At 37.9% G+C, this 14,488-nt stretch overlaps 1 protein-coding gene across 1 annotated transcript in view; it reads right to left on the reverse strand.

The window, feature by feature from the left end:
• Positions 1-352: 352 nt before the first annotated feature.
• tshz3b (teashirt zinc finger homeobox 3b) overlaps positions 353-14,488 on the reverse strand; it is a 36,949-nt gene continuing 22,813 nt past the window's right edge. The window contains exon 3 of the mRNA XM_041269336.1: positions 353-4,364. Within this exon, the coding sequence (XP_041125270.1) occupies positions 1,162-4,364 (3,203 nt within the window). The 3' untranslated portion in view covers positions 353-1,161. The remainder of the gene's footprint in view (positions 4,365-14,488) is intronic.

Raw genomic sequence — 14,488 nt, forward strand, 5'->3', positions numbered from 1 at the left:
AGAATAATTAGGCAGAACAAAAAGTTACCAATCAAAAAGGCGTTCTACAATATGAAATAACAACCAAGAGTGCTTATCAGTGAGAGTTTACATCATGGAATGCCTTATAACTTTATAAAGTAACATTTTTTGTACAAACTTTTTTTTTTTTAATTTTTTTTTTGTAAAGATTTATTTTATTTTTTTTATTAAGTTTCATGAAATACAGTACAATTTGTACTAGAGGTTTAACCCTTTGAGCACAAGGCTAAAATATAATAATAATAATAATAATATAATAATAATAATATAATAATAATAATAATAATACAAAGTTTTAACCAGCTTTTTTTGATTAAATAACATATTTAAAAAAAAAAAAGAAATATTGTGCAAAACGATTTCATGAGTGTCTTCATATATTGTGCACCATCTACTATATACTCATGTTTTTTTTAAATTTTCTTTTAAGTTAAAAAAATATAAAAATGATGCATAATTTAGATAGGACCTTTTTTTTATTTTTATTTTTTGTTGTTTTTACACAGACCTGAATTAATAAAGGCTCCTGATATATTGAACAAATGCAACAGCTTTGGCTTTACCTTAGCCAGCCATACATCTATATTTTATACAAAGAATTTATAAAGATTTGGAACTGTGCAACTAATAGTGGCCAATTTTTGTATGCCCAAAATTAATTTCCCCCCTAGCTTTTGGTTTTCAAGTGAACATAGAAGTGCTTAGCCGTACTCAGAGGGTTAAATGTTGAAGGCCGATACCAGCACATATAGGTCATGTAAAAAAGTGCACCAAATTTAGTTATAAATGCTTAACTAAATTGTCCATAAACACATGCAGCTTAATGCACCTAAGAGAGGCACAGAAACTATATCCAATTTACACAAATTCCAAACACATACCATTTCATTTTTTTTTTTTAATAACCTTTATATTTAACCAGTAACAACAGCTGATTATGCACCTCTATTTTAAACACTGTACAGTTATAAAATAATAATAATTAAAAAAAAAAAAAAACAGTCCAGAGTGTCACCTCTGGAAATGTAACAAGATTGTGTGCCGAAACTAAACAGTAGCTTTATGGCATCTTTGTGTGTGTACAGTTTTAGTTTTTTGCCTCTCAAAAGCTACTTAAAGCCGAGTTCATGGGAGCCAGTGCTACTGTTTCTCTAGTTCACACACGTACATAAGGTGATCCTCCGGAGACTTGCCGTGTGTCTTGCTGAGGTGCAGCTTGACGGCATGCTTGCTTGCAAAAGTCCGGTTGCAGAGCTTGCACTGGTAAGTGGAGCCGGCCTCTTCCTCCGGGGAGGAGCCGGCGGTGATCAGTTTTTCGGAGTGGCTTTTTGCATGCGTGATCTGGCTAGTGATCTGTTCGCTGGACAGTTTGGACAAGTCCCTCAACCTGAAACCCAGATGCGACTCTAGGTGGTTGATATAGGTGGAGGGAGTTCGGATCTGTGAAGTGCAGTCATTACAGAAGAACACAGGGTGTCCAGAGTCCAGGTTCTTTAGGAACTTTGTTCCACCTGTCCTTCTCAGCTGGTATTTCACATTGGCTAGCCAGTGGCTGATGGTGGTCATTGAGAGTCCTGTAAACCTGGAGATTTGCATCCTCTCCTGGGGGCTGAGGTCCGCCATGATGTACTTCCCATCTGAGGTCTGCCTCAAGCTGGCAGCAAACTGGGCCTGGAGGATAAGCAGGTGCTGGGGGTTCCAGTTGGACTGGCGGCCCTTGCGTTTCTGGGCCGGAGAGATCTCCTCTGGCTCCTCGATGGTAGTGCCCTCTATGTCCGACTTCTCAGACAGGCTGGTAGGTGTAGAAGATTTTGATGTGTGGCTTTCTGTCAGGTTCCTCAGCATATCAGAGATGTCTGACAAGGCATTCTCACGTAGCGGAGAGTTTGACATGAATGACACGACTGCAGATGCCTTTGTCGTTGTCACTGTGGATGAAAGAGAAGCAGAAGACGTTGATGTGGATGACAACAGCGCTGAACCCAAAGAGCAGCTTTTGTCACTCTTGCCTTTTGTCAAATCCATAGGCTGGTCGTTGTTGACATGATAGAAATAACGGTCCAGGCGCTCATTTTTTTTGGTCTGCATGGGTGGGGTGGCCACTGCTGCTTTTTCTGCCAGGCTGTTGCTCATTTTGAAAAGCATGCTCATTGGGTCCAGGGTGGGCAGAGCTGGCTTGGCAGCCTTGCCCAGGTGGACATTCATTATAGACTGAAGCGCACTTAAGGGGTTAACAAAAGGTTGCTCTGGAGGGTGGTCTGTGATGATGGCAGTGCTGCTACACAAACTAGTGGCAGGCAGTTTGACAGGGTCTGTCCCATTCTCAACTGAATCTTTTACAGGGCTTTCACTGTTCATGTCTTTATGACCCCCTCCATTGCTTTCTAGGGTTTTAACACTATATTCTTTAGGAGAATCTCCTTTAATGGGCTCCCCAGGTTCACTGCTACAAGGGGAAGGTGTCATTCGGCGATGGGGAGATGATTTCACCTTAGGTTCCTTCATTTTCTCTTCCACTTTGGCCACCTTCTCTGTGACCTTTTTCACCAGCTCTTCCATAGCATGGAAGTTATTTTTTGGCAGAGGTGAGGTCTGACTGCAAGGCGGAGAAACAAGTGGTTGGCTTTTGGTTGGGGACAAAATCTCACCGCCTGTAAACATGTACTTTAATGCAGAACTCTTCCCAGATGAACCCAGGGAAAGCTTCATGATATTGGGGAGTTGATAGGCGGCATGAATGCTTGGGTAGCCACTCCAGCTCGGAGCACCATTCTGAGCTTTGTTGATGGCAGATGTCACTGTGTTTTCCAGAGATTTGAGAATGTCAAAGCCACCTTTTGGGCTCTCCTCCAGGTCTTCCTCAGTCAGGTAGTGGTATTTGGAGGGGACATCAAGCTTCTCATCCTCCTCCAGCTTCTCCTTGTCTTTGCTTTTATCTTTGGCACATTCCTCTTCCATCTCTTCTTTCTTGATCTCTATACATAGCTTTGGGGATATGCTGGAAGGGGTAGCAGCAGGAGGTGAGAAGGTTGTGGCCATTAAAGGTACTGACTGCACCTTCTCCTCTAGTGGAGTGGCTGCCACTGGTGTAATGGGGGCTTCCACAATGGGTTTCCCCTTCTTGATGGCTGAGTTTGTCACCTTTATGAAGTGCCCTGTGACCATCATGTGAGCGGTCAGCTCCTGCAGTGTATCGTGGGAGCTCCCGCACTCCATGCACTTGAGGATCTGGGATTTGCGGGACTCAAACTGCCAGGCATAGCTGGCGCCGTTCTGGTGGCCGTATCGGTTGTTGGGGGTAATGTAGGGGTTGGAGGCCTTATGCAGGACATCACTTGGATCAGCTAAAGACGATTTGGGTGTCCCTGCCGAGGAATCTGGAGAACTGGGGAAGTCCAGTTCGATGGGTACCCGCTTTCGGGTGGAGGAGATGATTTTGGCTGCCACAGGGGTCACAGGTTCCTTGAGAGGCACTTTCTGGTAGTGTTTCGTCTTGATCATGTGGACGCTAAGGTCCTGCAATGACTCAAAAGAGTGGCCACAGTACATGCACTTCAGGACTTTCTGGGCGTCTTCCTTACCCTCCATCTCCAGCAAGGAGCGCTTGCGAGGTTTGGACCAGCGCTTCGGGTTGTTGTTGTCTGTCTCATGGTTGTCGTCGCGGTAGTGTCCCGTTTCGTTCATGTGCACCGTCAGCCCTACCAATGTGTCATAAGCGGCACTGCAGTCTTTGCAGCGGAACTTGCTAGCCCCAGTAAAAATGGAGCCATACAGTTTGTTGCTCTGCCTGTAGAGCTGAACCGTGCTGAAAAGACTAGGCTCCGGGTTCAGCCTGTTCTGAGAAACTTGCTGAAAAGTCTTTGCCATGGCGGACTGGTGCCAGTCATAGCTGCCACTCCCACAGCTGCTACTGCTGCTGCTGCTACTGCTACTGCTGCTGCCCTGAGGCTTTTCAGTTGTGGTCTGGCTAAGGTTCAGGTTGAGGGTGGACCAGTACGGGTTGGTCAGAAAGCTGTTGTAGATTGCCTTCATCTGCTCCAGGCTGTCCGGTGCAGGGGTGTCCTCATTAGGGGCTGACAGCTCCTTGATTTCCTCCTCATTCTTGATCGAGGCGCTCTCGAAGTCTGACATGCAATCACTGGCCTCACTCAAATGAGATTCACTGTCCATTTCGTGGCTGGAGAACTCAGCCGCTGGGGAGTCCTGGTAGCTCTGAGAGTCTTTTGAGAAATCCTTATCTGAGCACATATACTTGACTGGGGGTTCCTCGTCCCCGGGTGATTCATCTGGTTCAACGTCTTCATCCACCAGCGCCGCTGCCTTTAGCTCGTCCGGAACATAGGCTGTGAAAACAAGACATAGCCCAATTAGACACTATTAAAAAAACTATTAAAAAAACCCTATCAATTTTAAGCGAGGGTAAAATGCGATAAAGGATTTAAAAAAAAAAAAAATTTAATTCCTTAATTCTGAATACAAAACTATAAATTCAGATTTTGTTACAACACAACACCAATAATTGTTGCTGCATTTTAGCACAAACCTGGAGGAGAATATATATATATATATATATATGTATATATATATATATATATATATATATATATATATATATATATATATATATATATATATATATATATATATATATATATATATATATAATCTTTCAAGTTAGAATAGTTTTGTGTTTTTTTATTCTTTCACAGCAAAAAAAAATCCTCTCTTCAAACATAATTTTCCACCATATTCTTCTCAAGGGGCAACAGCTTGAAATTAAAACTAAATTTGAAATTAATGAAGCACATTCTAGAGGTGGCATTCATTTCTAAAGTAATAAATTACTTGTATCAACCACAGAGACAGCAGTTCCTGTCTGTCAATTAATATGTCTTATGCTTCTTCTACCTCTAATGCAGTTCTTAACAGACAGATTCACAATTTAAATTAAGCATGCATTTTCACTCATTACACTTCTACAGATATCTTTTTTTTTAATAAAATTAAGGTATATACATTTCAATAACAATTCATGTCAACCACATATATTTACATCAATTACATGAAAATACTGTGGACCTGTGCGTGAATCTAAAGCATGCACAGATTATTTACCGCTTACCATGCAAGTATACTGTACAATTGACAAAACATTTGACCCATTTTATTTAAGCATTAGTATCACACTCCCTATGAAAACTCACCTACATAAATGCTAGGGGGAAGCTTTAGAATGTTTGGCATACTACAGTCGTGCCTTTGGATTTATTAGACACCATTTAAAAACATATAACTGGGTGCGACCGAACCAAAAAATACCCCAACCCCGATAATGATAGTCAGAGAAAAAACATACAACTGGTGCTATATATATATAATATATATATATATATATATATATATATATATATATATATATATATATATATATATATAATGTGTTTTATATGCTGTATATATTTGGTAAGTATTTAATCATATTTAGGGTCTATACACATACACTGCTGACCAATGAAAATTCAACTGACAAACAGCCAAAATAACTGACATATCAAAACATCAAGTAACAATAATAAGCTGTTTAACAACTCATCAATTGGCGAGACAGAGGTGTAAACCAAGTTAAAGGAGACACTAAACAGACCACTTTCTGTCAAGGGACATACATTTGTAAAGTTTATTTACAACCACTATACCATATTCTCTCTTTTTCCATTTTACCCTTGATCCGCCAGTATGTGGGAGATACGGCATTCCTATAAACTACACCAGCGCCTGCTTCAGAATTTAAACTTGGCTTTGATACTACAGCATATAGGATGTTTACTTACTGACACTGAAGGTTTCAGAGACAGTTAGCAAGTGTGTGTGCCTGCAGCTGCAACTGCCGTTGCCTCCCCAACAGATACATTTTGTTTTACTGCATCGCTCTCTCATTCTCCAGCTCAGGTTTTTACAAAAGCTTGCATGTACTCTATCAACCGTAACACCAAAAATACTGTCACTGAAATGCTATACTATCTGTAGCATTTGGCAGTGCATTGTTGTTTGAAAAACAGAACTAACAACAGATATTTTACAAGCTACTCGTCATTTGTGTTTAAAGTCTAATTAATTCTCACACAGGCACATGACATACAAGACCTTGAACCTGAACAGTACTGGAGCAGAGCACTCAAAAAGATTACTGTTTCTGCATGGCATTTATTGATTTAGAATTTTTTTTTTTTTTGTAATGTTGAATGGCCCATGTAAATTATGAGGAAGACAACATGGTTTCTCCAGCACAAGGAGTAAAGCTACAGTAGCTCTGAAACTGTTGGTTTCTCTACCGTTATACACAATTGAATATTTACTCTTCTGTGTACTTTAGTTGTCTGTAGCTTTTGAACTGCCTGAGAGTTGTTGTAGTCAGGTTAAAATAATTATCTGCATTATTTTTAAATGTTTATTATTTTCACGTTAACTTTAATTTTCATAATGTATACTTAGCTAACGTGCCTGGAAACGAATGCAGTACTCCCATTCGCCCCCCTCCCCCCTCCCCCCAACTGAAACTCATCACTCAGTTGCTCAGATACTGAATATTGAAACGGGATTATCATGTAGTAGATTTTTGAGATTATTGGGTTAGCATATTTTTTACACTTTCTTTGCACGTGTTGAAAAATTCAAGCCTACAAACGTTAATAATAAAAACAGTAGCAACAATTCTCCTCTTAAAGTTTAATACAAGCCTGTGGTTTTGTAATAAAGAGAATTATGATACAAAATCAAGACATTTCTCCATTTCCAACTTAGCATTGCAGCATTGTAACTACAGAGGTGCTGCCAAAAAAAGGATATATGAAATCGATCTCTTGTTTCAACATTAAAAGGGGGAAAAGGTGGGTTGAGGGGAAGGGGGTAGTGATAGAACATTTGTGCCAGACTAAATATATAGCCCTTCACTGAAAGGAATAGGTGTAAAAAATGATTAACCTACTATATATAGAACCAACCCATACATTTATAATTTAAAATACCTCTTGCTAATATGTCAGTAACTGCAATGTGGAATTATTACAGTGAAAATGGTTTGTAGCCTTAAGCTGACAGCCTCACAAGTCTTGGGGATATAAACTAAAAAACAAACCTCCATCAGTACCATCCCTCCTCCCTCTAACTTGCTATTATCATGACCTGTGTTAATCAAGCTAATTGAATTTAAGATCAATAATGCCTAATTATTGCAATTTGACATTCCCAGACAAATGGTCCTGGCACGCAGAAGTGTGTGAGAATTCGCAGCCAGGAAAGCAAGCGCATTGCTGCCTGAGAGGGAGCGTACAGGTCTTTTTCCATTGATCCGTGCAATCACATCGACCTGTTCTTCTGATGAATGTGGGCTCTCCACAGCTACAAGTAAGCGTTCTACAAGACTACTCGAACCCTTGTCACTGACCACATCTATCCAGGCAGAGACCATGAAAACATATTGAGATAGATTGGCATAGCTGCAGCAGCACATACAGGAACTTCAGCCCCAGTGGATAATACAGTACAGTATGATAACAGTAATGGACTATGCAAGAAATCCCTTAAATCAGACAATGAAAAACAACAGAGACATATTTTGGCTTGCTTTATTCCTTCAACTTCTAGGAACAGCTGGTAACCTCTCGTGTCACCTGCCTCAAACAAAATCTTTGGATACTGTGCACTATTCCCATTGGAACCACTGAAACCAATGCAAACTTCCTTAAATCTGTACAAAACATCTATACTGAATCTATATTGTGTTTACATAGGATGTAATGACTTCATATTATATGAAAACAACAATACAATAAGTACAGGTATTCACAGAAATAGTTCAAAACTTGAATAAATTATAATTATGGCAGACTTACAAGAAAGTCAGAAACACATCACTGATTTTTTCAATAAGGTCCAATATAGTTATGAAAACATTAACTACCAATTAAGAGCATTCATAGCTGGAAGACATTGCATCAAATCAGGGAGACTGCTCTCACATATGCATATTCAATGAGGTAACTGACCATTTATACAGATCTTGTAATGACAATGCAAATGTCTGCGGATTAAGAAATATAACAGGTTCTGAAACGCTGACAATAAGAGGCAGCAGAGCAGTAGCGTCACACTGTAAGATTATGCAAAAACACTATTGAGAACACTGCTAATCATCTGCTTATGTCATTCACTATAAGAGTATCTGACAGCATATTTACATTAAACACAGCTGACTATTGGAATCATAAGTGTTGTGAGACGGTTTCACAGCTACATTAAACCTCAACACAGATGCCCTTTAAAGCATTTAAGATGCTAGTGATGCATTCCATGTTTTATTTATCTTTAGCAGGTTTTAGGGTCTCTTGTCATTAAAGGGCTATTCACACTATAGTGTTTATTGCTGCGTTTTCTACAGTAAAAAATTAAACCTACTACCTTTCACACTTGAGCGTAATTGCTGCGAAAAAAAATCGAAACAGGTTCGATTTCTTGGACGAAAAACGTCGTGATCACCACCTGTCTGGGTGCAAGCTGCTGCATGGTTACTGCTCTGAAGAAGAAGAGAAAGAATGTGGATTCACCCTATAATAAAAGCAATGGGAAACCCTAGGAGAGTACCAGCGTCTTGTGCAAGATCTTAAATATACTGTCTATATTTATACACTCCTGGTTCTCAAATTGTGTTATTGGTAACAAATAAGCTCAACAATGTTACTGGCAACAAAAACATTGTTTAACCCTGTGGTCCATTTATTCAGCGCCTGTCACGCGAGTCAGGTCCAATTTATTATTATTAAACGTGCTGTTTAAAAGTAATTTTATTCAAAGTAAAACAGGTTTAAAATGCACTGAATATTAACAGGACACTCAGAATTGCATCTCTAGCCACACTTCTCTCGGTCTCACTCGGCCATTGAGGGTATTCTGTTTTTTCTGGAGAAAAAACGACTATAAAGACATGTGCTTGACAATTTCGGACCGGCATGGGAAAATTGTAATGTTGGACCTTGTCCGACATAGGACTGCAAAGGGTTAAACAAAATTAGATGCAGGTAGATGGTAGGCCTACTGTCAATGCAGATGTAATGTCAGACAGCACAGACAGTGTTTGTACATTATTGGGGGGGAAATACACATATACTATCATATATGGTTGACATAAAACCGTTTTAGACAGTTTAATTTGCTGTAAATCCAGTACCACTTACCTGCGGAATGCTAGCTACTGGATATAACTAGATACGTGATTTTGTTTTGTGGTTCAGTCTATATTTAATAATGGGCCGTGGTATACACCCAGACATTTAACGAAAACCTGTAGTCAAAACAGTGTGTTTATTTTAACATACCAATAGGGCTTACTTTCCAATTTCCTCGTATTTTCCCATAATTTCTGTTTGTATTCTTTATCGAGATATTTCTTGTGCTGCTTATCATAAAGACCAAGATATTCTGCACTGCTATAATCAGGCGTTCCCCATCATGCCTGTGATATTTGACGCACAGGTCTGAATACAAAAATAGCAGAGAAACGCCGGGCGTAATAAAACGCAGCGAATGAACGCTATAGTGTAAATAGCCATTAATACATCTTGTGTCTTCTTGTCACATTTCCAAAAAATATAAAAAACATATTGAGTAAAGAATATATACATGCATTGTTTTGATTACACTTCATTTGTATGTGGTTATGCTACAATTCAGAAAAACACATATCTAGGGCTGCAGAAGTATCTTTGAAGCAAAATTGCCAAACCTCATTTTGCAAATGATGACGCACAGCATTCCCTCTAGGACAGTACTATAACAGTAGCATCATAGCTCTAATAATCTACCACATCTCAAGAGTCCTTCACTACACAACAAATGTGCCTTTGTATAACACGAATAACTGTCTCAGACATGTGAACACAAAACACAGGGTACCCTTTTCTGTTTTTCAGCAGATACAGGCACAAGAAAGCTTTCTAAATAGTCTCAATTATTAGGCTACAGATTAACCCCAAGGGCGACACTCAATTTTAAATCAGTTTGCCTCACAGTATTCTCAAGCTTATGTAGTGCATCACTGCAAATTCGAATCTTGTGCCCCTTTACGAGAGTGTACACTATTTCCGATTTTCCTTTGACAGTGTAACTGTAAATACAAAGAACGGCCCAGGTCTTTATTGCTGCAGGCTTTAAACATTAAAACTTAGCATGAGATTTTTTTTATTTTTTTTTTAAACTAACAGATACAGCCAGGCAGGCTTGAAAAGACAGTGCAGCTTTAAAAACAAATTCCCCAGGTTTTAAAGTGAGTACATAACTTCTTAAATGTCTGCTCCTCAACACTGTAGAGTATTACAAAAATTACGCTTTTAAAACTACAACAGAGCTGCCTTCTCATAGTCTCTTGCATCAGCTCTATAGTGGCAAAAATAATGTAATGTTTCATAAAGATATGGTTCCAAGGTATGAACTTTTGACCAACAAAATCCGCCCCCAGCAGTATGTTTGGATGACCTTAGTATTCCTGCAGATCACCCACCAGGGCTTCAGCCATATACATTCAGTACTATTGCAAGACAATGTTGTGTAAGAGGAATGCAAACTACCTTGTTTTCTCAGCCTTACAATTTGCCTACAATTCTCTGCAGAACACAATGTGAAGAAAAAATAAATGATGCATTTTTTTATTGCCAGACATGTTAAGCCCATTTGTTCTCATTATTTATAATACTGCATAGGCATCAAACAGAAATCAGGGCAACACTGCTGTGAAACTGAGCCATTTGCTGTAATGTTAAAGCTACAGTATCGCTTACCAAAAATATACTGGGCATATTACTTACTGATTCATTATTATTATAATAGAGACATTGGCAGCAAAAATGTGGCTTTCAAACTGCATGTGTTGGGTATAGCAAGATTCAGTTTTACTTAAATTAAAACAAGAAAAGGTGGTTTTTGGGGGCAGTTACATTTTTGTTTTTAAAATGGCACACAACTGCGTTCTCAAATCACCAGAGTTTATCAGTAATGTAGTCATGAATGGTTACTTCTTGTTTATTTTAATACAAGTTAGTAACACATTTTGTTATAGATTAACAATATTTCAGTAATAAAATTAATTCCGAAATTAGGATGCAAATAACTAGCACAAATACATCTAAAAGATAGTGTGAAAAATCCAGTTTGGAAATGCAGTTGCTTATTTTGCATGCCATTCTAGTGTCTGTTTTAAATGATTTGATCACAGTGATAAAACCATACCCTGTATCACTGAATGCCACTGCACTTAGACAGACTTTGATGTGCAGTGCTCTGGAATTGTTTCCTAGGTAGTTTGAAAATAATATTTATTTTAACATCAGTTAATTATGATGGGAGTCTTTGCTGAATGCACAAGCATTGAAAAAGTGCTGATATTTTAAGTGCAACGTGCTTCCCTGCAGCGCATTGCTAACTCCTTGACATTTAACATCCACTCCCAGCACCTATAATAAGGGCTTTGATTGCTTCTTTTGCAGATTCAGTAATTTAATAACTGTGATCAGTTGCATAAATTTACTACACAACCAGCTTAAATTCGCAAAATTGTAATCTGTTAACAGATTACTGCTACTGAACCCATCCTGATGAAAGCCCTTCATGGCTTCACGTATAAGAACTGAGATTAACTGCTACTTAGAAACATTTTTATTATTTTTTTGGTTTTCTTTTACGAACTTGCAATTCTTATACATTTGTAGTTCGCTGCAGCAGCCCATCCTGAGAAATATAAACGGTCTTCAATCTTTTGTTGGCATGGCACACAATTTGACTGTATTAGCCACTGAAAAGGAGAACTACAGTGTGGTACTCATTGTGAAAAAGAGAAATTTATTCCACAGGAGCTTTCATATGCCATTTCATATGTTCTTAACAATAATATCTAATAGAGAACAACCGGATTGTTTTTATGAGCAATGGGAAATGTACTACAGTTTCTGTGAATGTATTCTGCATATTATACTTTTCCTTCACATTACTTGACTGCTTAGTTTACATGTTTGTGCATTTAAGCCGTATCCCTGTTTAATAAAAAAAAAAAAAAACACTGATGAATCTGTGTTTGCAGCAGGTGCTTCATCCAGAATGCACACTCTCGTAAGCAACGTTCAATTTATTTACAAGTACAAATAGCATAGTGGCCTGCATGAGTCAAGCACCAGCATACGTTTTTTCACCAATACATTAGACTAAACAAAAAGGAGGCTGTCTTTTTAATAAGGCAAAGCCAAAGGTGAGAGCTTGACAGTGGCATCGCGTGATGTCGTATTGTGCTGAAGCCCTGGTGACTGGCAACATTACAGCGGGCAGAGGAGAGGGACGGAGATGCATACGCGACCTGTCACTTTGCATGCTGGCACCGGAGGCTCACCTAGACAGGTGACGAGTCAGAACCCATGCTGGCGGTCTCCTGCTGAGAGGAGACTGTGGATGAGCCTAACAAATCCGATGGTACTGCAACCCCACTCCCTGCCAACAGCCCTCACAGTCAAATGTCTATCTTCTCTTTGTCAGGACGGTCTGATGTTCCAGTTTTGACACTGCGTCCTTCTAATCTGACGTTGTCATTCCAAAGTGGCTAAGTGGCACAAATGCCTCAGTGAAAGCCACACTTGCCCCCTTTTCCCCTGGTTCATTCATAATTCATTTAAACAGTGTGTTTACAGATTTAATTTGTTTATAACGCTTTTAGGTGATGAACTGAGCCCAACACGGCCTTGTGTGCTGAAATTAAACACCGGCCCAATAAAAAGTTTCTTTCTTATGTTAGAACAATATAGCTTGAAAACAAATGTTGTGATTTCAGTTAACAAGTCTATAACAAGTCATCCTTTGGGGGTCAAAATAAATCGTTTTTAAGGTTTCCTAGAACAAACTGAGGCTGCAGCACACAATATTTATACACATATTTCCATCCAAATAAATTAAAATGTATGCAACTCCATAAATTGAATGTTTTACACAAGTGGGTGACCATCGCAGGTTTTGTTGGAAAGGAACTCGGACTACCAGTATGTATGGAATGTGTGTTGCCAAGGTTGCATAGTAACTTAAAATAAAAATGATTTATAACATGTACTGGGTGTGTTGGAAGTCACTTTCAAAACATCGCTCTCTTTTCACTGTCTTGGATTCTCCATGTTTACAAGACCAATATACAACTACTATTCTTGGATTTGTCTAAATGAGATTTATACAAAAGGAGTTAATTATAAAAAAATCAGCAGTGCTTATATTTATATATATAATAATAAAATAGTATTTCACTAATTGATTAAAAAACTGACATACATGATAGTAATTGAAATTTAATATATTAAAACATTGTAAACAAACAAGTGGTATATTGATGGGGTAAAATGGTTGGGTAAATATTAACATACAAAATACCAATAATTTTCAAAAAATATAAAACACAATAATACCACATCTAAGTTAAATTAACAAGAATAGATTTCATAATAAATATGAAATTGATATTTAATAGCTAACAAAACAACAAAATATATAAATAAAAATACCATACAAGTTAAATACAGAGCAAATTCAAATTATAATATTTATACTATGTTAATCAAATCTTTTTTAAATAATTAAATATAATAATCTAAATTTATAAATAATAATAAAAAAATACAAAGATTAATTAGATAATAGCAAGATTAGGAATTAGAAAGTATATTCGATAATATTATAATTAAAATATTAAAAAAATATATTAAAATAAAATAGATACCAGCGTCACAATACAGACCCCACAGTATTCACATTTATTGATTTCCAGGTTATATACATACATTCATAAATAAATAAGCTCATTGATCATATTTTTTTTTTATTACACTATAATCATTTGAATAAAAAAAGTAGTTTTATGAAGTTCCTAACATTTTTTTTTATTGCATGTGATTTTACTTCTAAAAGAGAAATGGCTAGTTTAAAGACAGGCGCAAAATTTTACTGCTGGCCTATTGTATGACCGGGTTCTTCTTAGCTTTTACTCCACTGTTTATACACAGTCTCTCAACCGCTCTGAAAAGAGCTCGACAGAGGAATAAATACAATAACCACCCATTACACGTATAGTCACTGTTAGTGTTGAGGAACACTTAATTCATCATGTCAAGCAGACCTCTGTAATTTAATTACGTTTTACCTGTCCTGATACTGTGTGTCTGAGCAACACCGCTTGAAGAGACTTGTCTTGTAATAATATTAATTGTAATTGTACTGCATCACTATCGTAGAAAAGAGAGAAATGGCTAGTTTAAGACACCGGCGCATGCTTTTACTCCTTTTTTTGTGTAAAGACTCGGAAGTATGAAGGTCATACTCACGGTATAATTATAATTTATCTCAACAATAAGGACTATCTCTCATCGCTCGACAATATTGCCTAGCTACAATCGCC

This window comes from Polyodon spathula, chromosome 13, assembly GCF_017654505.1.
Source record: "Polyodon spathula isolate WHYD16114869_AA chromosome 13, ASM1765450v1, whole genome shotgun sequence".
Classification (NCBI taxonomy): domain Eukaryota; kingdom Metazoa; phylum Chordata; class Actinopteri; order Acipenseriformes; family Polyodontidae; genus Polyodon; species Polyodon spathula.